The sequence below is a fragment of the Cibotium barometz genome, chromosome 53 (genome assembly GCF_041138505.1).
Source record: "Cibotium barometz isolate CiBa-2024 chromosome 53, ASM4113850v1, whole genome shotgun sequence".
In the NCBI taxonomy this organism is placed as follows: domain Eukaryota; kingdom Viridiplantae; phylum Streptophyta; class Polypodiopsida; order Cyatheales; family Cibotiaceae; genus Cibotium; species Cibotium barometz.
The window spans coordinates 8,192,654-8,218,322 of record NC_141098.1 but is presented as its reverse complement, the minus strand read 5'-3'; the positions used below and the strand labels follow the sequence as shown (position 1 = coordinate 8,218,322).

General features: G+C 44.2%; 1 protein-coding gene across 1 annotated transcript in view; it reads right to left on the bottom strand.

The window, feature by feature from the left end:
• Window positions 1-4,248: 4,248 nt before the first annotated feature.
• The window catches only part of LOC147608246 (uncharacterized), a 32,972-nt gene continuing 11,551 nt past the window's right edge, over window positions 4,249-25,669 (bottom strand). Inside the window, exons 3-5 of the mRNA XM_086789053.1 lie at window positions 25,655-25,669; window positions 4,687-5,010; window positions 4,249-4,594 (exon numbers count right to left, since the gene is read on the bottom strand). The exon at window positions 25,655-25,669 is cut by the window's right edge and continues 155 nt beyond it. Of these exons, the coding sequence (XP_086645179.1) occupies window positions 4,398-4,594; window positions 4,687-5,010; window positions 25,655-25,669 (536 nt within the window). The 3' untranslated portion in view covers window positions 4,249-4,397. The remainder of the gene's footprint in view (window positions 4,595-4,686; window positions 5,011-25,654) is intronic.

Genomic DNA, 25,669 nt, shown 5'->3' with positions numbered 1-25,669 from the left:
CTTTTAGAAGAGGTAATGTATCACAAAGCCTCACCAACAATTTTTTATGAAAGAATTCCACCAATCCCCTTATGCAGGACATCAAGGAGTATCCTCTACATTTCAAACTATTTCTTGAGATTTTTATTGGCCTACAATGAAAAGAGATATAGCTAAATTTTTCTCTGAATGCATGACATGTCAAAAGATAAAAAGCTACAAAGGTAAAAGCTCGGGAATAAATTTCTATAGATTTCATTAATAGCTTTCCCAACACAGCTAATCAAAATGACATGATTTGGCCACAATTGATCACTTTAGCAAGCAAGCATACTTCATCCCTTGCAAAAAGACTTTGACTGCTCATCAAGCTACTCATTTATTTTTGAGAAATATCTTTGTATATCATGGTTTATCAAAATCCAGCGTCTCTAATAGAGACTCAAACTTCTGCAGTGATTTTTGGACTACACTTTTTAGTAACCTAGGCACTAAGTTGGACTTCACGAGACTACCCTTCATCCTAAGTCTAACGGTCAAACACAAGTCACAAATGGTACAAAGCCTATGTTTCTTCTTATCCAAACAATGGGATAAGTACATTTACATATTATAGTTTGGATATAACAACACTACTCATTCTGCCACAAAGAAATCCCTTTTTGAAATCGTTTATGGTAAAACTCTTCCAACTCCTATCACTTGTCTTTCCCATACTATGGAGGTTGTAGATGAGTTTACTAGAGATTTTCAAAGCATCCATGAACAAGTTAGGCAAGCTATACGAAGGAGCCCTGTTGTAAAATTAGCTCCTAGAATTTATGGACCATTTAAAATCATTGAAAAAATTAATGATCTTTCATATAGACTAGACTTGCCTTCTCATTGGAGAATACACAATTCTTTTCATATTAGCTTATTATTACGACCATTTAGAGGAATAATCCCTACTCATCCTGTCTATGAAGAGGTGCCCCAACTTGTTGCTAATGAAGAACATCTAGTACCTGAAGCAATATAGTGGATCACCAACACACCACTACATGCACTGGAAGCACTTACACCAAGCATCTTTTGACCTTTAAGAACCATCCAAGAGAAGATTCATGATGGATGCCTAAGCGATTCTTTCGCAATTACCCAAGATCTCATCGGTTCATATAACCAAATATGCAACTGAGGATAATTGCCAATTCGAGCAAGAGGGATGTTTAGCTACACACCTCTATAGTCGATCAGGGACGCTTGTGACACCATTGTACTACCTATAGTACGTGGGTGACTCCACACATGGGTGATTTCCACATATTCCGCATGGATAGTATATGCATGATTGGTACTGACTTGTATTTTTGGGCCTAATTATTTGTGTTTGTCGCAAGATTATTTGTGTTTATCACAGGATTATTTGCATGTGACGCAACTAACGTTATTGTTTATTGTGAGTAGGTGTATGAGCGGTGAGTATTCGCATGGTTGTAGTGTGTCTCCCATCGATGCTAGGGCATGGTCGAGATGTGTCTCCTGTGGATGATGATCTATGCGTGGTCGAGTTAGTCTCCCAACATTTTTGGTATACGCATGTGTCACATGGCTCTATTTATTGAGCATCTATTTTGAGTGGCTCATACCATAATTTTGATTATTTTGGACTATGGTAGTGTGCCCAATATTTTGTATACATGTGCTAGCCTTGTACATATGAGCTTGTACATATGACCTAGCCATTATTTTTGGATTCACATTATCTTACTAGTTTCACTAAGGTTTGTGGTTACATCTATTTTTGTAAACAAGTCCACTTTTTGAAAAAGGTACAATATTAATGGCTCCTTGGGCTATTTTCGCCAATACATTATTAAAATACTCTCGTAAATAAGTAAGGAGGAGCCACTTATGAAGAGGGAGGGATTCAACCCAACACTGTTCAATTGTGATATCTACTTTGATGTCTATTTTTTGCTATGCTTGATCTTGTCAATTTGTTTTAAGTTGATGGTTTAGTTCTATTGATACCTTTGTTGTGAGAGTTGTACAAATATCCTAACATGGTCCAAGCCAAGCATACTAACAATAGCCCCTCTCCTCTCACTCACACTCCTAGTCCTCTCCTCATGTGCAACTTCCCCATCCATGACATGCATCACACTTTCCATTCCTCCTAGTAGCCACTTCCCTCCTTTAATGCATCTACATGGGTTTCTCTAAGAGGGCCCTAATGCATAAAATCTTGGTTTTCTTATCATGTCCTGCTCAAATGACATTTGATGGTGGCCAAACTTTGTAAGTGTGTGGGGAGCCGTACACACAAAGTTTTGTCACCCCCATGGGACATCATTTTGGGCGAGCAATCCCACACTCTCTTTCCCCCTTATACCCTCACCTTCTATTTTCTTTCCCTTACCTACTCTATAATATATGGATTTGAGGTGCAAGAAAGCATTGGGTAAAGGGCCAACCTTACCTCTTAGCTTGGCCTCCTATTGAGAAGAAGGTACTCTAGCAGCTTCCAGCAACCAACAAATATCAAGAACTTCCCCCTCTCGATCCACCTCCAGAGCATCAGTTTTTTCTCTCCAATTCTAAAGCAATAACTCAAGAAACTTTAACCTTAACTCAGGTTTGGATGTTTCTTCCACATCCAACTCCTTTCCATGTCTTCATGATTTCTTTAATTCATCCCTATAGCCCACCATTTCCACTTCTCCACTTCTTGTGTTCCATGGGTCTCCTCCTTGAGTAGGAGGAGACTAATTGATCTCAATCGCTGAAAGTGTTTTTGGTTTAAACCCCTTTTGAGGTGGCTTTGGTTTCTACTCACTTCTTCTTTGCAATTCCATCATCTTTATCTTTATTTTATATTTGGACAATTAAGCACTTTTATACTTGGTGAACAAGCTGTAACCTAGCGGGACATTTTTAGATGGATCTTGCATTTTATGGAGCATTCAAATTTCTAGTAGGAAGACAACATATTATAGCTGATAATCTTTCTAGAATCGTCACCACAATAGATAACAAGTTGAATAAAGAAAAGCCATTGGGGTTAAAACAAGGAATATGGCCTACATTTTTTCTCTTTGCTTTCTCCTTATCTAAATTACCTATGAGTAACAGCCCAACAATACCACCACCGATACCTTCCAAAGTGGAGGTATTGGGTTTGAATATACCCTAGTGGTATGTAATTTCAGTACCAACTCAAAAAAAAAAAAAAGTAACATGACATACTTACCTTTGTAAGCACATGACCACTTCTTTGCTTCTAATATTAAATCTTCAAGCTTAGATGCACTAGCCAATTTCTAGCCCCCTCAAAATATAACATTAAATCAAGATTATACTATCATGGGGGCAAATAAATTTAACATCTTTTAGTCAAACTTCAAAACATCTTCTACCTCTTCATCGATGCTAGAGACGTGGTGGAGCAAAAATATATATTCATGAATCCCTTCATGGTGTAAAAAGAAATAATCATAACAAGTTGCAAGATAAGATTGTAGACCTTACAAGTATTGACAAAAGCTTTCAATGTGTGTGGGGCTTATTTTTTGTGTTATGGGCACTTACCTTATCTTTGCTCGTAGTATTATAAATGAAGCATGCCTATTCCATTAGTCATTAAGTTTCAAAAGTATAAACTTCAATCTTGCTAAGGTATTGGCGTGGTAGCCTATGAAATCAAACCAAGATCTTGCTCTATTATTGGATTGTTTTAGTTTTTACCTAAACCATCAGCATACACAAAAAGCTGAGACCTGTCCTGGTTATAATAGTAGTTGGTCCATAGATTTCGTAGGTGAAATTGCATGGCATGTCTATGATGCCACAATAGCTGGTCAAAAAAAGTTTGTAGCATGGCCAATCTGCATGCCATCATGGCTTTGTCCAGCTTCTCTGAGTCCCCCTTCTGAGGTACTAATGATCTGGAATTCTAATTTACCCAGGTTGCTATCATATAAGTTTACACCAAATCAGAGTATAGGTAACCATAATAAGCTTCTTAAATTCTGTAGTCCCTACATATCAAGAAAACACTTTGCTCTGGTTTGAGAGCCTATACTAGTTGGTTGATTAAGCTGCCTGCTACATTGACTACCATAACAGCATATACTGGGAATGTTTGAAAGCGGTAACAAACTTCGTTCCTATGATGAAAACACAAGTACAAATACATTGCATTGCATCTGATAGTAATAATCATATAAGCAGAATGATAACATACTTACCACCATGTGACTCATCGACTTCAAAAACGAACTGCTCTTGCACAGAACCTCATTTACTTTTCTCAACTTTTAGTGTAGTTTCATTGCTAACCTTTATTACTATCCTCCAGAGTTCTCCGATTTACAAATTCATATGAATATGATGAAACTTACAAAGAGGGGTGACACTCAACTTGGTACAATCATTTACAGTCTTTTTGAATGGGATATCAGAGCTTTGAACACACCAGATATCATTCCATTGAACCAAGACTGACCACATACAGCTACACTTGTCAAGCATGCAATTCTGGGTGGGATGGACTGTTGTCCACAAGCCCATGTCTCTTGCAAGCTGCCAGCTACCTCGCGACGTTGCATGTTGGTCGATGGCTCAAAACCACCTACAAATGTTGGAAGATCATCAAAACAAGCACAATAACACAAAAAATCCAAGCCATGATTCCAACCAAAGCTTAAACGAGTCTCCAGCTACCTGATTGTCCGCTGCATTCTGCCAAAGGTGGCTCATCCTTGTGAAACCTCAATGTTCTCTTGATTCCTCTAGCTCTTTCAAGGGCTTCTTTCTCTGCCTTCTCTCGGACACGGTTTCTTGCTTTTCTTAACGGTCTTTGTCTTCCTGTGTTAAACACACATGTAGCATTTGTATCCCAGCCATGGTTTGTTTGTGTTTGTATTCTTGAGATGGACCGCCCAAAAAATTCCATTTCTAACTGTTGATTGGCAGTCTTAGACACATGGCCACATAATGCTTCCGATGTGTATAACGCACTGGTAGTATATCCACCTCTGAACCCATCTGCAGGAAAAAGGTTTTCTCCACTCTTATTCGAAGACATTACGTGCATAGCATTGGCCTGTAGATTGTTATATCTTGGATGATCCAAAACAATCCCTGATAGATACTGTGAGTATTCACTTTTTAAAATCGGATGCATACAAGAAAAGCTTGAATGTGGATGTAGCCTTTGCTTGGACACACGGGGTCGAGAACAGCTTTCTTTTGCCTTCATTTTTTGACATTGTGCATTTGCTTGACGTTCCAGGCTGTTTAAGCTATAGTGACTTGAATCCTGTTTGTGACTAAGCCATGATGAAGTAGTGCTGCTGAAGTCATAAACCATGTCAGCTAGATCCACACCCAACTTGAATCTTGTTAAACGGCATGTTTTTTCCCCAGATTTGCAATGAAAAGGTTGCAAAAACTGAGCATGAGGTTTCGCATATTGATTGTGTGCTTGAAGATGGGATGTCGCTCTTGCAAGCACAAAGCCATTCAGCCCAGCTATAGGCAAGGAACCAACCCTACCAAAACAGCATGTCCAAAATCAGAAGCTACCAAGGCAAACTTTGAAGTTCACAAAAAAACCTTAACACCACATCTACTGGTGTATGCAACTGACGTACTGAGACCTCATGTACACTAACTTATATGAAGCACTAGAGCCATTTTATCCAAGCCAACCATTGCTTTGTAATGACACACCAAATTGACCGTAAGACCAAAAACAGAACGTAAGAGAAGTAGTTACTTTAATAGAAGATGCAAGGCTCTATTATCCAACTTCAAAACAGCAAAAAGGAAAGGGAACAATAGAAACACTGTATCGAGGCAGATTATGTCTTGGAATCAATTAACCGTAACATCACACACTCAATATATAAATAGGATATGTGCAAAGTAAACCACAATAGGGGCCAAAGATGGGCCGACCCCCCGCACCCCCCTCTTCCCCCTTTTAGGTTATATTACCAAAAGGAGTCTGCTCCGAATATGTCACGTGCATCCCGCACTTGGATGCCACGTAGACATATCTGAACAAGAAGGTGCAAGACCTGGGGTGGAAAATTGGTCCCTTGTGAGCCCAATCCAAGACGAGTCAGCCAAGGTTCCACTCCATTCGTCCGAGGTCAAGTGTGCATTGTCCTGCACATGAGTCCAAGGTCAGGTGTGCATTGTCCTGCACATGGAACAGTGCTAGTCCGCGCTGTGAGTCTCCCTTTGGAATGATGTCAGTTGCTCTCTGTGTTTGGTCTCTGGCCAGATGCCAGACAACTGTGTAGGTTGCATGTAGAAGGTGGTATCCCTTAGAGCTACCCCAGAAAGGGGATTATACCCCATGTTTGGGCAGGGGGTAGGCCTTAGGCCACCCCAAGGGGCCCACGGCCCTTGCCCACCAGCCCAAGGAAGGGCTGGGCAGGCTGTCGGCCAGCCCAAGAGGGCTTGGCCAGGCAGCCGACTTGCCTTGGGCCAGCCCAACTAGTTGGCTAGCCCATAGGGCAGCCTCGAATGCAGGCGGCCAGAGCCCAGAAGGCTGTCCAGCAGCCTACGCAAGTGGCCAGTCAGTCTAGGCATGAACACGCATGTTTTTTCAGCATTAAATGCTACTTTATGCAGTCGTGAGGCTTTTTCAGTCAGCCAACCTGGATAAAACCAGCCAACCAGCATTACAGAGGGGTATATAAACCCAAAGCATAAATCAGTCCCATCCATCTCATAATTCACAAGGTGCTGAAGCTAATCAAGGGGGCAGGACAGCCAAGGAGAAGCTAACGCAAAGGGTGAAGGATTGAAGGTCAAGGGTAGAGGATTCTCCTCAGCCAAGAAGGTTCAAGTTCAGTCTTTTATTTCAGATTTGCATCATTCTAATAAAAGCAAATACACCATCCATGGTGGGGGACCTAGAGAGGGTATTCAGGACCCAATACTGTGTCCTCTTCTCCCTGTCTCTCTCTCTCTCTATTTTTCTGCACATCTATATTCAGTTTTGTGCATTATTGTCCGTCGTGAAGAGTGTGCTGATTTATGAGCATTGAAGTTACCGATCTCCCCCGAAGCTTCCGCATGTTACAGAATACAAGATCTTGGGTGCCCAAGGTTCACCACAAGTACATGCAATGAATATTAAACCAAGTGTAGATTTTGTAAGGATTCCAAAGCAAGCCTTCCTAAGCTCTTCTGCCCTGCATAAGAACCTAAGAGTAATCCGTTCCTTGAATCCCTATGCCCTATGTAAAGATTTCAAGGAAGATGTGTTCCTGAACTCTTCCATCCTGCATAAGAGTTCCGAAAGGTCCAGCAATCCACACTAAACGTTGAGCCTTCAAATCTTCACAACGGCTCTCACACACCTGGGAAGCCTTCTTCACCGCGATCAAATGTCCCCAAATGATTTTAGGGTCCAATCAATCACAAAGCTGATGTACAGCCTGTTTTAGTGATTAAGGAGTGATAAAATCATTCAAAAAAACAGCTTTTAAGGTTTTTGAGGTGGTTGTAGGGTTTTTGCACTTTTTAAGAGTTTTTAACAGTTTGTACTTGCTGTCCGAACAGGTTCGTACAGTTCCATACTATGTCTATACAACTCCATCCTCTGTCCATACAGGTGACGATGTCAGCAACCTTCTGTCCATACTGCTGATTGGTGTTCTCCAAGAATAAGCAGCCTGGACTTTTCGTCGGCTTATCACCCCCAAAGTCCATCCGCTTATCGCCCCCAGACGGATGGGCAAAGTGAGGCAACAAATTCAACTGTGTTGGATTTGATCAAATGCTATGTTGCAGATCATGAAACAGTTTGGGCGAAGTATCTACCCGCTAGTAGAGTTTGCATGCAACACCACAGTCCATACCTACATGGGAAAGCCCCCTTTGAGATTGTATATGGCAAAGTGATATTGCCACCCATCCTACACACTAAGGATAAGGTCTTTGCAGATGAGTTTGTCAAAGATCTGGATGTTGCCTTTGCACAAATGCAGACAGCCATTGCTCACTCATGGGATAGAAGAGAGGTGTACATCAAAGAAAATGATTGGATGTTACTGAAATTTGAGAAAGCAACGCCTCATGTATCCAGGCAGCACATCGCTGTCTCATTTTTTCTCCCTACGCAAGCCGACGTACACAAGGAATCCCAAAAAGCTGACGTGCCTGCTGTACTCGACCTGTACCTTCTATCATACTTGTTGTACCCAACCTATACTTGGGGGGGGGGGGGGGGGTAACACGCGGAAGCTCTGAGAGTTTTCTTTCAGCCCTAAACACTCCTGGAAGCATGCTGATGCCAAACGCAGATATGGAGAGAGAGTAGAGAGAGAGAGAGAGAGAGAGAGAGATATGCTACAAATTCAGTATATTATTATAGTACAAAAAGGTACTCTTACACAGCCCTAGGCTGTCTTCCTAAAAAGGTGAAACACCAAAATTCTGGTCCTAAATCTGGACCCCAAGGATCCAATCCCTACTGGACTGAATAAAAAGAATGAGGAACCCTTGTGCCTATTTATAGGCCTTCCACAAGACGTAGTAAACTGGCCGACTGCTGGTCGGCCAGTCAAAATCCATTAAATGCCCATTGTACTGCCCGACTGGGCCTTCCTCTTGTGCTCTAATGCGCCTGCAGCCGACAAATGTACAGCCGCCTCCTGAAGTGCAGCCGCTGCCTCAGATTCTGGTACAGCCGACAACCAAACCTGCAGCCGACTGTCTTGGTCCTGCCTTGAATCCAACACAACTGTCAGTGCATCCTTCCACCTATCTCCAAGTCCAACACTGGCCCATCTGCACTCTGTGCTCCAAATCCCCAACTCTAATGGTCTTTTTCTGGTTACCTCTGCTGGAGAATCTTTGATAATGTCCATGGCATATTCATGCACATGACATCCCCCTCTGCTAAACTTGATGACGGGATTCCAACCTGTTCTTGGATGACTGTCATCATCCCACTCTATTCCCGGAGTTCCTCTGTCATCCATCCATCCCTAGCAACCCTTTTCTCTGAAATCCCAGCTCGGTCTCCAAAACCACTCTGTCTCAGACTAAGATCTATGCATCTGTTCCATCTAGTCCACAATCTATTCCTGCCCTGACTCTGAACATTGTCTTGGTCTTCATTCCTGAGAAATGAGTCTAGCACTCTCACATCACCCTTGGAGGATAAACCTCCCTTGGGACCGTTGCCCGAGAACCTATCTGGCTCACAGGACTGCCATCCCCTTTGGCTTTGTGGAACACCACCAACAAACCTTCTGGGAGCTCTTCCCGATTCTGTGTTCCTTGCCTTGGGCTTCGTATCCGTGTACTTTCCTATACCTTGGACCTGTACACCATCATATGGGACTGAATCAATGTTTAGCTTTACTGAGCCTGATGCTCTGATACCAATGTAACACGCGGAAGCTCTGAGAGTCTTCTTTCAGCCCTAAACACTCTTGGAAACATGCTGATGCAAAACGCAGATATGGAGAGAGAGTAGAGAGAGAGAGAGAGAGAGAGAGAGAGAGAGAGATATGCTCTGAGAGTCTTCTTTCAGCCCTAAACACTCTTGGAAACATGCTGATGCAAAACGCAGATATGGAGAGAGAGTAGAGAGAGAGAGAGAGAGATATATGCTCGAAATTCAGTATATTATTATAGTACAAAAAGGTACTCTTACACAGCCCTAGGCTGTCTTCCTAAAAAGGTGATAAACACCAAAATTCTGGTCCTAAATCTGGACCCTAAGGATCCAATCCCTACTGGACTGAATAAAAAGAATGAGGAACCCTTGTGCCTATTTATAGGCCTTCCACAAGACATAGTAAACTGACCGACTGCTAGTCGGCCAGTCAACATCCATTAAATGCCCATTGTACTGCCCGACTGGGCCTTCCTCTTGTGCTCTAATGCGCCTGCGGTAACGGGATCTTCTCCAAGATCACAAGATCTTCTCCAACATCATTGATCTTCTCCAAGATCTGAAAAGGTCCATAGTACCTGTTGGAAAGCTTAGGGTATTTTCCCTCTTTCCCTGGCCTCTTCCGAAGGCGTGCCTTTTCAAATTTCAGCAAGACCCAATCACCTTGTTTGAATTGTACATCCCTTCTATGCTTATCAGCTGCCTTTTTATTCTTGGTTTGAGACCTCTATGTGGCTGTCCGTACCTGTGCAAATGCAATATTCAAGTCTCTGACATACTCATCTGCTGCAAAAATCTCATCCTTTGTACGAAGGATGGGTGGTAGTACCACCTTGCCATAGATAATCTCAAAGGGCGCCTTGCCCGTAGAAGTATGTACCGTATTGTTGTAGGCAAACTCCACAAGTGGTAAATACTTCTCCCAATCCGATTTGCGGTCGGATACATAAGATTTCAGCAAGTCGAGGACGGCTGAATTTGCTATTTCACTTTGCCCATCTGTCTGTGGATGGTAAGCTGATGATGGTAAGCTGATGAGAAGTTCAGCTTTGTACCCATATTGTCAAACAATGCGCGCCAAAATAAGCTTGTGGTTCTAGGATCTCTATCCCCCACAATACATTTAGGCATGCCATGGTGTTTGAATATCTGTGCCAAAAACATCCTAGCCATATGATCTGGCTTTATTGTCTTGTGCACGGGAATGAAATGTGCCTGCTTGCTAAACTTGTCAATGATGGTCCAAATAGCATCATTTCCCTGTGGCGTCCTTGGCAAATCCATAATGAAATCCATAGCAATGCTTTCCCATGGTTCATTTGGTATAGGCAAAGGCTGAAGCAATCCAGGTGTTTTATGTCGGTCAAACTTGACCTTTTGACATACCATACATTCACGTACATATGCTTCAATATCCTTGCGAATATCTGGCCAAAAGAAATACCTCTCCAAAGCTTGTGTTGTGGCCAAAATGCCTCTATGACCTGCATATGGAGGAGCATGGCACTCATCCATAACCTTATGGCGAAGGTTCTTTACCACACACATACGATTTTGCATCATGAAATATCCATCTCTTATGACATAAGATGGGACAGCAATACCCTCTTGCAAATCAGCCCATACATGTGCAAAATCCTCATCCAGATGATAAGTATTACGCATATCCGATAAGTCCTCATGGTATGCAACTGTAATAGCATGAACCTGTGGTCGTCTAGATAAGGCATCTGCCACCACATTCTTTTTCCCTGGAGTGTGTAAAATCTGAAAATGAAACATTGAGAGGAAATTTGCCCATCTCATATGCTTCTCTTGTTGGGTTTTATGCTGTGTATGCACCCAGAGGAGTGCTAGTGATCATCAGTAGATTACTGGGGCACTTTTTACTTCAGTTAGTGGAGGTTTTTTCCCCCAGTTTAGTTCAGTTTCACTTATATGCAGTTTATAAGTGTTTTGGTCCACCCGGCACATTTATGGCCGGACATGTGAACACTTATCTTTTAGGGTCACTATCATGTGGCTATTGTACTTGATTTTTCTTATCATTGAAGCATACTGGAAGTCGTGTTCACTCTTCTCTTGGTTTCCACGCTTGCTTGAACCTGTGTAAACCCTAACCCTAACCCCTCATTGTCTTCAATTGGTATCAGAGCATTGAAGCTCTGCATTGCTCTGCCCGTACACTTGTTGCTGCTGCCCGTACAGCATACGTACATCCAGTCAGGCGCCGGCTTCAGCATCTCCAGCCCGTACACTCAGCCAGCGCCGTCTTCAGCTGTAAGTGTGCGCTAGCTGCCCGTACATTCAGTACTGCACGTCGCCTTCAGTCGGGTACTGCACGCCGCCTATAACTACTGCACGTCGCCTTCAGGCGGGTACTACAACAGGCGTCGCCTACATTTACGTAACTGTACCTGCCCGTACAGTCAAGCGCAGCCATCGTACAGTCAAGCGCAGCCATCATCACCTGTGCGCCTTCAGCTACATCTGTGCGACTGCTGCCCGTACACACCTTCCGTACCTGGCGACTGTACACACCTGGCGACTGTACCTTCTGTGCGCATTCTGTACCTGACGTGTACCTGCTCGCCCAACACAGAACTGTACCTGCCCGTACAGTAAACGCTACCTGCACAGTACTTCCACCTACATCAGTCCTGTGAAGTACAGTCATTTGTACTTGCACTTTGGTGATCAGTACCTGCAGAAATACCACAACCTACACAGTCATTCAGTGGTAAGCATTAAAATTTAGTTTTTGGGCATTTTTATTTTCTCTCTGAAAAATATACAGGCACAACAGGCAGATTTTCTAGCAAAGAACAATACAGGTTTTTTGCACAGTTTGGGTGCAGCAAATTTGGGCATTTTTGGGGTATTTTTGGCATTGTGTACGCCATTTGCTGCTCTACTCAGTCATTGGTGCATTGAGCTGCACATTCAGAGGATTGAGAGTGCAGGCAGATTTGGGTGAACTGTATTCAGTGGAGTACAGTTATTATCAGGGTTTCTGCTATTGGGTTTTTTGGTAAACAGGTACAACATTGTGCGTAAAGCATAATGGCAAATCAACAGCAAAGTGATGTATTCACATATTTGTCTAAGGAAGACAAATTGGATGGCACGAACTACTCCTTGTGGAGTTTTATGCTGAAAAATGTGCTTGTGGCAAAAGGTCTTTGGGATTTTGTTAGTGGTGATGAACCACGTCCAGGTCCATTGGCTCCAGAGACTCCTCCCCAAGGGGGTGCTCGTGGACGAGGACAACAGGTACAGGCTCCAGGACAGCCATTGCCTGTTCAGAGAACAAATGCTCAAAAGACATGGGATGCCAGGGATGCACAAGCTTTGTCACTCATTGCATTGTCAGTACAGAGGTCCATTATACCTCATATTCGTTCTGCTGGCTCTTCACAGAATGCATGGGTGACTTCGGAGCAGATGTATGCTGCTCGTAATGAGGCTAGGATCTCATTTTTGAAAAGAGAGCTGGAAAATCAGAAGATGAATGAAGGAGAAGATATGTCTAGCCACTTAAACAAGCTGCAGGATTTGAGAGAGCAACTCATCAATGTGGATGAGATTATTCCTGAGACACAGCTTGTGTCCACCATCTTGCACTCTTTGCCAAGATCTTACTTGGCTTTCCATACCTCTTTGAACCTCAGCATGAGGAATGCTGTTGAACCCCTCAAGTATCAGGAACTTGTTGCTCTCTTACTACAAGAGGAGCAAATGAGGAAGAATATGAATATGAACACAAATGCTGAACAAGCATTTACTACAGGTCAAAAGGGGAAAGGAAAAACTCAGCCAAAGAGTGCAAATCAAAACTCAGGTGATGGTGGTTCTTCACAGGATACCAAGAAAGGTGATGGACAGCCCAAGAAGAAGGGCCAATGTCATTACTGTAAGAAGCCAGGTCACTACATCACGGAATGTAGGAAGAGGATTGCCAAAGAGAAGGCAAAGGAAGCTGGGATATCAGTTAATGATACTTCTAAAGCTCCTCCAGAGACTGCTTCTTTTGTTGAGGACAGGGATTACTGTTTTTATACATGCAGCTATGATGCCTCTTGGTCTTCGCAGGCACTCAGTTTGACAGAGCATGCATGTACTTGGTATTTTGATAGTGGTGCCTCAAAGCATATCACATCTCGCAGGGATTTGTTTAGTCATGTTGGCCCTGCCCCTGTTGGCAAAACTGTTCAGTGTGCCAACAATGCTTCATATCCAGTTCGTGGCATTGGGGAGATTCAGCTCACAGCCATTGATGGCTCCATTCTCCGCCTTACAGATGCCTTATATGTACCAGGGATAAAGAAGAATTTGTTGTCCATTTCTTCTTTAGCACATTGTGGAATGCAGATCCACTTTGATGATGATAAATGCATGGTCAGAGACAAAGCTAATGCCTTGACCTTGATGCTTACTGGTACATTATGTCATGGACTTTATCAGTTGGATGCATTTCAGCCAGTGGATCAGTCTGCTTATCATGCATTCACTCTTACTCCAGCTATGGTTGATGTGGAGTTATGGCATGCTCGCATGGGGCATGTAAATTTTGGTAGTCTTATGCTTATGCAGCGACATAATATGTTTACAGACCTACCTCTCATGGAGAAGCCTCCAGATCACATTTGTGAAGGATGTATTTTGGGAAAAATGCACAGGTTTTCCTTCCCACGTGATCAGGCTCTAAGAGCAACTGCAAAGTTGCAACTTATACACAGTGATCTTTGTGGTCCCATGCAGACGAAGTCATTAGGTGGTTGCTTTTATTTTGCAACATTTATTGATGACTTCTCTCGTATATGCTGGGTCTATCCTTTGACACAGAAATCACAGGTATATGATGCATTTTTGGCCTTTGTAGCACTTGCTGAGACAGAGTCAGGATGCAAAGTGAAGACTCTCCGTTCTGACCGAGGGGGGGAATATATGTCACATGTGCTGAATTCCTTTCTTGGGAGTAGAGGTATAAAACATCAGTATACTACTCCTTACACTCCACAGCAGAATGGGGTTGCAGAAAGGAAGAATCGGTCACTCATGGAGATGGCCAGATGTATGCTAAAGGCAAAAAGACTACCACATATCTTTTGGGTGGAAGCAGTAATGTGTGCTTGTCATATTTTGAATCGATGTCCCACAAAGGCATTGGTTTCTATTACTCCTTTTGAGGCTTGGCATGGCCGCAAGCCTTCTGTATCGCATTTTCGTATCTTTGGGTGTCTTGCATATGCACACATACCCAAAGAGTTGAGGAGGAAGCTGGATGATAAAGCCACAAAATGCATTTTTGTTGGGTATAGCCGTGAGAGCAAAGGCTACAGGTTATACGACCCACTATCCAGGAAGATATTCATCAGTCGGGATGTGATTTTTGATGAAAAATCAGAAATATCCATGGCTGGTTATGAGGCAAATCAGGCTGAAAATGATGTGTTTGAAGGTCTACTACCCATGGAGTTTCATTCCACAGTTGGTGATCCAACTCATGAGGGTACTGGACAGCCAGCAAATGATGTAGGTGGTGCAGAAATTCAGCAGCCAAATGAGCCAGAAGCTGAACCAAATATGGGACAGCAGGCACCACAGGTCAGACATATACCTAGATGGTATTTGAGGACATTACAGGACAGCCATTTAGAGGGTCCTCTTGCTGGTCGTACTCGTAGGGAAACAAGGACCAATGAGCATGCACACATCATGGATTTGAATCTGGTTATGGCAGCCAGTTTACACGATGATGATGAGCCTGATTCATTTGTGGATGCACGAGATAATGTGCATTGGAACAAAGCCATGCAGGATGAGATTGATTCTATTAAAAAGAATCAAACATGGGATTTGGTTGATCTGCCCAAAGGCAAGAAAGCAATTGGTACTAAATGGGTCTATAAGTTGAAAAGACATGCAGATGGATCCATTGACAGGTACAAAGCCCGTCTAGTTGCAAAGGGCTATGCACAGAAGAAGGGCATTGATTATGAGGAGACATTTGCTCCTACATCCCGTATGTCGACACTTAGGTGTGTCATTGCATTGGCTGCACATCGTGGTTGGGTTGTTCACCAGTTGGACATAAAGACTGCATTCCTACATGGGGACCTCGAGGAGGAAGTTTATGTATTTCAGCCCATGGGATTTGCAGAACATGGTCATGAGGGGAAAGTTTGCAGGCTGAAAAAGGCCTTGTATGGTTTGAAACAAGCTCCACGAGCTTGGTATGCAAAAATAGATGCTTTTCTACTCACTCAGGGATTTGTGAACAGTCCATCAGAGGCCACTCTGTATGTAAAGAAAGAAGAGACAGATTTGCTGGTCATCAGTCTTTATGTGGATGATCTCTTGCTCATGGGATCAAATGATGACAAAATTGCAGCTTTTAAGGAGATACTGCAACAGACATTTGACATGTCTGACTTGGGCCTTGTACATTACTATTTGGGCATACAGTTTGTGCAGGATAACAGAGGCATTGGGTTGTTGCAATCACGTTATGTTGCTAAACTTCTGGAGAAGTTTAAATTTCAGGATTGCAAGCCTATTAGTACTCCTATGGAGCCTGGGATGAAACTGTCACTACAAGATGACAGTGTTTCCTTTGATGCCACTGCATATGCTCAGGCTGTTGGGTGCCTCATTTACTTGTGTAATACGAGGCCAGATATTCAGTATGCAGTCTCTCAGTTGAGCAGATTCATGCACAGCCCACGGTTGTCACATTGGCAAGCTGTGAAGCGTGTATTCCGTTATTTGCAGGGTACCTCGTCTCTTGGTTTGCTTTATCCTGAGGGGGGTGACATGCAGTTACATGCTTACAGTGATTCAAATTGGGCTGGTGATTTTGATACCAGACATTCCACTAGTGGAAATTGTTTCTTCCTTGGCGCTTCATGCATTTCTTGGCTAAGCAAGAAACAGACCACAGTGGCCACTTCGTCTTGTGAGGCAGAGTACAGAGCAGCCTACACTACTACTGTTGAGTGTGTTTGGCTGCGTCGTCTTATGACTGATATGGATATTTCAGTGGAGGAGCCTACACCTATCTATACTGATAGTCAGAGTGCCATTGTTGTGGCCAGGAATCCTGTGTTTCATGCTCGCACGAAACACATTGAGATTCACTATCATTTTGTTCGGGAGAGACTCCAGGCAGGAGATATCAGTCTGATCTACTGTCCTACAGATCAGAATGTGGCAAACATCTTCACCAAGGCATTACCACGTCCGAAATTTGAAGCATTCCGCAATGCTTTGAATTTGTTTCCTTTTGGTGGATGATGTACAGTGATCACATATCACTCCAGGGGGGTTTGTTGGGTTTTATGCTGTGTATGCACCCAGAGGAGTGCTAGTGATCATCAGTAGATTACTGGGACACTTTTTACTTCAGTTAGTGGAGGTTTTTTCCCCCAGTTTAGTTCAGTTTCACTTATATGCAGTTTATAAGTGTTTTGGTCCACCCGGCACATTTATGGCCGGACATGTGAACACTTATCTTTTAGGGTCACTATCATGTGGCTATTGTACTTGATTTTTCTTATCATTGAAGCATACTGGAAGTCGTGTTCACTCTTCTCTTGGTTTCCACCCTTGCTTGAACCTGTGTAAACCCTAACCCTAACCCCTCATTGTCTTCATCTCTGATAGCTTACTTTGAGTCAAAAAGTATCTCAAACTTTGATGATCAGTTTTGACCATAAAATCAGCCCCTAAAAGATAGTGTTTCCAAATAGTAAGGGCATGAATTACAGCCAACAACTCCTTCTCATAAACTTGTAAGTGAAGCTCTACATGTTGCAAGCGTCTGCTCTCATAGGCAATGGCATGTCCTTCTTGGTTCAAAACAGCCCCTATGCAATCCCCACATGCATCACATTCCACCACAAAAGGTTTGTGCAAATCCGGAATAATGAGTATCGGTCCCGAGATGATTGCACTCTTCAACTTTTGAAAGGCATCTCTCTCTTCTTGTGTCCATTTAAAGATTGCTTTCTTCTTCGTTAACTCATGTAACGGAGCGGCAATGAAAGCAAAATGCTTGACGAACCTCCTGTAGTAAGCACATAAACCAAGGAAGCTCCTCACTTTATGGACTGATTTCAGCTCTGGCCATTCTTGCATGGCTTGTATCTTTGCGGGATCCATGCGCACACCATCCTTTGATACAATGTGACCAAGATAGTGAATCTCTGGGAGGAAGAATTCACTCTTTTTTGCATTTATGTAGAGCTGATTTTCCTTAAGCTCTTTAAACACAATAGCCAGGTGCTCACGATGTTGGGCTTCATTCTTTGAGAATACAATAATGTCATCAAAGAATATACCCGTGAACTTTCTATGCTTTCTGAACACCCTGTCCATCATCCTGTTGAAGGTAGCGGGTGCATTTGTAAGGCCAAAAGGAACCACCAAAAACTCATAAAGACCAAAGGCTGTCCTAAAATGCAGTCTTGTGTACATCTTGAGGTGCCACTCTCACTCGATGATACCCACTCTTGAGGTCTATTCGGTTGAAACATGCCGAACCTTCAAGCTTGTCCAAGATGTCATCAATGCGTGGAAATAAATGAATCATACTCACTTGTGACTATGCACATAGAGCACTGCCTCCACTTAATGCTAGGCTGATACTCACGAAACCACCTCATGCTTAAAATCACATCTGCATCCGTCGAGGCTGTGACTACGAAATCACGCACGAAAGCCCTCTTTTGGATCACTAAACTAACACAACATGCTACCAACGCAACTCTACGACGCATGTCGGTGCCAAACCGCCTATGGCCCTATCGAATGGAGTCAACTCTGAGTGAGTTTGCTGGGCAACTCGCTTGGAGATAACATCTGTTTGTACTGCCGCAATCATACAAGACTTCCACCTGCTGGCCTTCTATAAGACCACAACACTTGAGGAGTTCAGGTGACTTCTCATCTGGGATTGGATCACTAGTACATGTCATATCCTCACGGATGGCAAGCAATACAGGGGAAACCCCCTTCTACTTAGCTTCGAGCTCCCGACTAATGGTTCGCACAAATCATGCTGGTAGGGAAGACTGAGCTGGAGGATCCTAAATGAGTAGAGGTAGGCATACTCATGGGAGTAGTTGGCCTCTTAGGGCATTCATGCTTTGTGCTTTGGATGGCAAGCAATACAGGGGAAACCCCCTTCTACTTAGCTTCGAGCTCCCGACTAATGGTTCGCACAAATCATGCTGGTAGGGAAGACTGAGCTGGAGGATCCTAAATGAGTAGAGGTAGGCATACTCATGGGAGTAGTTGGCCTCTTAGGGCATTCATGCTTTGTGCTTTGGATGCCCCACAATGTGGGAAAAGAAGCACCGTTGCTCTGTCGGTATTGTAGTACCTCTGTAGGGGACAATTTCCCTCTTAAGATGCCCTGATTGAATTTCTAATCTAGGTCAGCTGTGATTGAGCCCCTAAAGAGTTGGCACCACTGATGCCTGTGGGCTGGTTTGGGGGGGGGGGGGGGTGTGGGAGTACCCCTGCCCCTAGGCTTTACTACCACCCCCATGCTGCTTATTATTACCTCCACCTTGGGGTTGTCTTTGCTTGGACTTGCCATGGTTGCATTTCATCTCCATGTTTGGAGCTAGCTCCACAGCTATTGCCAATGCCTAGGGATTTAGACTCCAGACATCCCACTGAATCTGATAGTCTAACCCATACAAGAAGGCCCCTAATCTATCCTCATCCGACTTTTGGAGTTGAAGTTCTAATTGGGTGACATTCTTTGCAAAGCCCCACACCCGTGCGCTCCTGTGAAGGGAGCTTCGATGGCTGATCTGGAACTACTAAGACAAAGGCTATATGCTAGTAGAAGCTAGGGAGTAAACTCACAGTGATGACTAATGAATTGTGTGGAGAAGGGACTGGCCATGTATCTATATAGGCATGTATACGCAAGGCGGCCATGACATGACTACGTAGGTCCATGGTCATAGTCGGTGCCACCGTCCGCGGTGTAGACTCAGCCCATAAAGATGAACTAAAAACTATATAGCAAATTCCCCACCTCCCACAGCCATCCGGGCTCATATTGGACCCCGTTCGCACCCCCCAATGTCAGGACAACGTGTCCATGAGTAAAGTCTACCTACTCCATGTGTGGACCGTTATAAAATAACAGACCAGTGTAGTATGTAGCCTATTTGGCACTATGCCAAATCTAATCCAAGCCATCTCTAAACCAACTGGCCTCCTAGGCCACCTTCCCGAGTGAATGCAGGGGATGTCGAGGGCTCGTAACGGGGACCGTAGAGACATGAGCTAGCTAGTGCTTGGACAATACAATATGAGGGTGGAGCATTGATATCCAACATGCCGTAGGCCTCCAAACTCATCCCCAAGACGTGTGAGATATTGCAGAGGCAAGAATCTTAGAGGTCCTCCACAAACTTGCCCACTCACAAGCCACCACACTGGTTACTAGATCGGTACAATTAATTGATAATTATCTAACTTAATCATCATCATGAGTTTGTTAATTTACTTTGATCCTCCTTAGATCCAAGTTTCCTACTAGTTGACGCCTTCCCTCGACTCATGGAGCATCCGGTGCATTATGCCTTCTTGAGGTATTGGCCTACGTGCGGCTTTCAATGTGATCTAAGCAACAAACACCCTCCTTTAGCGTTTTGTAGAGGACCTCATCCATTTTATCCCCTGAGGTTTGCCAGTGGCACCCCGTTACCCTTCTAGGCACGGCCTACAAAATATTCACCAAAGCAATCATCCATTGGCTTCAGCCCCATCTCCCCGACCTTATACATGGTACGCAAACACACATTATCCAAGATAGGAGCATCCCAAATGATATCTTCACCTTTTGGGAGGCAACGGCCTCTACCTAGACCCGCCACAAGGATTTGGTAGTCCTTCTCAACTTCGAGAAGGCCTATGACAGTGTTGACTCAACCTTCTTGGGGGGCACCATGCCGCCCATAGGCTTTTCGGCAGCCTGAATTCACAAGGTCTCAGCCCTCTACTCGTCGGCTCACAGCCAAGTTCTTACCCAACAGGGGCAAATAGAGGTCGCTTCCCTATCTCCCACTCAGTGCACCAGGGATGCCCACCGACCCTTTTCCCCCTCCTCTTCGTCACAGAGACCATGAGCAGTGTTTTGCACTCACTGGATACAGGACTTCGAGGGCTAAGCTTGGCTATGCGTACTAGTTCGTGGAGATGACACTACTGCTTACCTTTCTGGTTTGGAAGGGTGTTTTGCATTGACAATTGAGGAGCTTTTCCTTGCCTCTGGTGCATGTATTAACTAGCACAGGTCGTATGGTTTTTGGGTGGGGCCCTCTCCTACACAACTTGGCGGGCCAATTCATGTCTTCCAGTGGTACCACTCTTGTAAAGTGGGTTCTCATATGCAGCAAAAGAATTCAATCCTTGCTGCTCCTCATCTCTATCACTCCTCTCCCAAATGGGTTCTCAATCACCAATGGCACTGTGTCCCCTGCACCACTTCCACAAGAGATTCTCAAATGTCTAATGCATTGGTGTGTCATCAAGATGCATCTCATCCGCATGAGTCAGGGGCTCATCCGCATGAGCCCCTGACTCATCGTCCATCTTGTGCACTACATCATCATGGGCTATACATCATCATCATCCCCTTCTTGTGTCCTTGACTCGAGATGGTTCAGGTAGTTCAATTCCTAACTCCTAAACTGCTTCTCTACTATCGTGAAAGCTGTTGCATTATAATCAACCCCGTGAGCCGCTGACCCACGTCTTATAAACCAGTTTGTGCATAAATAGACCAACACATCACTAGGTAAATGGAAGTTGTTTTTTCCTTTCATAAAAAGCCATTCTAAATGATTTCTTTTTCATTTTCTATTGGCAAGACTCTAAATGAATCTGCATTTGGACACTCGTTCTAGTCTCTTACAGCATGAACAATTTCTCATTTGCTCAATGAAGCTGTCATGTGCATCACAGATGCCATGGACATTTCTAGGGCTAGATCCAGAAGAGGCAAGCAGATAAAGATTATGAACCAGTAGAACCAGAAGGTAGGAGTTTCAGGTGACTCATCTGAGGTGAGCATGGAGCAGGACCAAGTGGGATCATGCCAGAGGGGCTGTCGGCTGCAAGAAAAGGGATGCTGGCTGCCAGAGGAGCTGTCGGCTGAAGCCATCAGAGAGGTTGGGCAGCAGGCGCATCAATGACAAGGACAAGCAGTCGGCTGAATTAAAGGGGGCTTTAATGAACATGTAACTGGCCGACCAGCAGTCGGCCAGTTCATCATTTATCCCAAGGCCTATAAAAGGGCCCCCTTGCTCCTTGTTTCATTCATTCACTCCCACTAGGGGTGTGAGTCACTAGGGGTACCATAGGGGACAGAATTTAGGGTTAGCAACCTTTTTTATGAAGGCAGCCCATGGCTGTAAAGACATGTACCTTTTTGTACCATAGTATATACTGAAATTCCAGCACTTCTCTCTCTCTCTCTCTACTCTCTCTCTACTTGCGTTTTTGCATCAGATGGTGCGTTTTTGCATCAGAAGGTTTCCAGGAGTGTTTAGGGCTGAAAGAAGATTACCCAGAGCTTCCGCGCGTTACATTGGTATCAGAGCAGCAAAGCTAAACACTGATTCAGTCCCATATGATGGTGTACAGGTCCAAGGTACAGGAAAGTACACGGATTCGAAGCCCAAGGCGGGAACACAGATCGGGAAGAACTCCCAGGAGGTGTGTTGGTGGTGTTCCACAGTGCCAGATGGGGATGGCAGTTCCGTGAGCCAGATAGGTTCTAAGGGAACGGTCCCAAGGGAGGTTGATCCTCCAAGAGTGATGTGAGAGTGCCAGGCTCAGTTCCAGACCAAGACCGTGTTCAGAGCCAGGGCAGGAATGGATTGTGGACTAGAGGAAGACCAGATGCATAGATCTTCATCAGAGACAGAGTGGTTTGGAGAACAGATCGGATTTTCAGAGAAAAAGGTTTGCCAGGGATGGATGATGACAGAGGGACTTCGGAACAGGATTGGGATGATGACAGTCATCCAAGAGCAGGTTGGATTCCCGTCATCAAGTTTAGCAGAGGGGGATGTCATGTGCATCACAGATGCCATGGACATTTCTAGGGCTAGATCCAGAAGAGGCAAGCAGATAAAGATTATGAACCAGTAGAACCAGAAGGTAGGAGTTTCAGGTGACTCATCTGAGGTGAGCATGGAGCAGGACCAAGTGGGATCATGCCAGAGGGGCTGTCGGCTGCAAGAAAAGGGATGCTGGCTGCCAGAGGAGCTGTCGGCTGAAGCCATCAGAGAGGTTGGGCAGCAGGCGCATCAATGACAAGGACAAGCAGTCGGCTGAATTAAAGGGGGCTTTAATGAACATGTAACTGGCCGACCAGCAATCGGCCAGTTCATCATTTATCCCAAGGCCTATAAAAGGGCCCCCTTGCTCCTTGTTTCATTCATTCACTCCCACTAGGGGTGTGAGTCACTAGGGGTCCCATAGGGGACAGAATTTAGGGTTAGCAACCTTTTTTATGAAGGCAGCCCATGGCTGTAAAGACATGTACCTTTTTGTACCATAGTATATACTGAAATTCCAGCACTTCTCTCTCTCTCTCTCTACTCTCTCTCTACCTGCGTTTTTGCATCAGATGGTGCGTTTTTGCATCAGAAGGTTTCCAGGAGTGTTTAGGGCTGAAAGAAGATTACCCAGAGCTTCCGCGCGTTACAGAAGCCTTGATGAAGCTCCCACTTCTGCCGAAATGGACCATGCACGATGTGTTCTACGTCACTTGGCTCGACCCTTATGTTGGCCTGGTACCTTCACACGCTCCAGGTGAGCCACAACCAGAAGTGCTGGACAAGGCTGAAGAGTTGATACCGGAGCCATTAGTCCTCCATCTCTTCAAGCACAGCACTGCTGTTGCCAGACATCAACTCCTTATGAAGTTGTGAGATCAAGGCCACATGAAGTGGTTTGTCTTAACGAAAACTTCTTTCAAGAGTATTCAGCATCATTGACAGACTACCTCAAAGCAATGCAACTACTGCCAACAAGCTAAGCAAGACATGTTTTTCGAGAGCTTATTAGGCAGTTGGTGGGCACCGGAATCTCCGGCAAAATTGTCAAAATCCATCAGGTCAGTCGCTAGGTGTGAAAACCAAAGTCTTAGATACTAGCACTAGCATTAGTTGTCATTTGGAGGCTCAGGAAGATGGCGCAAGGGCCAGAAGGCTGCCCATAGGACTGCCATTCTGGGTACCCAGGTCTGTAGGATCATCCAAGGACAGGCTGGCCATTGCACACAGCCTATGGTGGGCAGCAGCAACAAAGGGAACCCAGGAGCAAAGCGTGTTCAGCCCATAAGAAGGGGAAAGCAAGTCCACACTCAAGGTGCAGCCAGTCCAACTTCAATCGTATCTACAGCAATAAAGCAAATATCTTCGAGATGGGGGGCCTTCAGCAGGTTATTGGGACCCTAATCCATGTCATGAGCATTTTCTCTATCCCTTACATCTTCCTTGCATGTAAATCAATGTTTAGCACATTCTTGCCGCTAACAAATACAATCGGTTTTCACACACGTAACACTAATCTAAGTACGTGGCTCTTGTTTGGAAGGTGTGTTGACGGCCACTCTCTAACATGTTCCCCACAAACAGGTCTTTTGCTCTTTGTTTGCTAGTGATTGTTCGTCATTGTGCATGCCTGTAATATATGCTGATATTTTATCTGCTTTGACAAATGGGAACTTCAATGCAGAGTGCAAGAACCAAATAATTTGGAGTTGTATCCTGGTAATGTCACAAGGTCATTGATACAAAATGGATCTACGAGGTGAAGTACAAGTCTGATAGACATCGTACAAGGCAAGGCTTGTTTTGCTCAAAATATTCGCTTCAAGGTGACATCTTCATTGACAAAATTGATGAAACTTGGCAACAGTGAAGATCCATCTGAAGCCTGGCAGTCAAGTGGTTTCTTTCTTTTTTTTGTTTCAAGGAGGAGAGGGGGGGGGCGGGGGGGGGGGGGGGGGGGGGGTGGTTTGTTTTGTTTGTTTGGGTTTTGGTCTGCAAGGAGTGCTTCTAACAAATTCTTCCATGGCTCTCACTGGCTGGACACCACAGACAATAGAATGTAAGGCTCTGCTCTGTGCCTCTGGATCAATGATGCCAAAGCCTCCTTGATGAAAGAGAAAGAATGATAGTGTCCCAGGGTACCTTGGCACAGCTGTTTCCATCGACCTCAAGAGAATCCAGATTAGCCATTAAATCTGGCTGATGCAGGAATGAGAGAAAGACCAGCAAGAGGGGCTGTACCACATCATGGTGAGGAGGTTAACCACAACTGCCACCCAGCCAAGGAAAGGTGTGCCATGCTCTAGTAGCTTCTTACAAAGGCTCACAAGAAGGGGTGGCACCTACTGCTCCTGAAACATCGTATCTGACCAGAAACCCCTGGGGATTGTGATTGGGGCTGGGACTAGATGGAGAGCTTCTATACACTGAGAGTCAACATACGACATGATAAGCATAAGGACAAGAGACATGGATGAGACAAGCATTAAGTCAGAGCAGCAGTACCAGCTTGGAAAAGCAACATTGAAGCAGTGAAGAGTTGACAAGAGAGGGCAACAGCCAGGTTTCGCCCTTCAAAGTGTAAGCAATGCACCAGTAACCAGCCAGAAATGGGCTTCCCAGCAGGGGCATTTGGTGGAAGAATCACGTCAAAAAGGGCCTCTAAAGGCTACTCTCATTTATAATTGTGACAAGCTTTCAGCCTTGCAGTCCTATCATTAAAGGAAGCAATCTACAAGGGGAGGCCCAACAGGCCGTCACACTAAGTGTCACGTCAACTCTTTTCTTTCTCTTACCCTAAAAACTCGTCTTTTCTACCTGATACAAAGGCTCATTGTCACGTGCATGTGACCTACCTAGCATCACCTTGAGACAAAGTCATTAACTAAGATTGCACAGCACTTTTCTGCTTTAAAACAAAACATAAGCAAATAATAAATGCAATAATTATAATCCACCAGAACTGCCACACAGCCAGATTTCAGAAAGCTTTGATATAGAGATTTCTTTAAACGAAAAACACACCAAAAAATGGGGAAAAATTACAAAAAATGCTTTAAAAATGTAAAAACTTCTTAATATATGGACAAATGATGGAAAAAAATTCTTTTAAAAAATTTTGATGTAAGAACCTTTTTTGTGCAAGCAGGAAAGGAATATGTGAGGAAAGTACCCTTCACAAAACCAG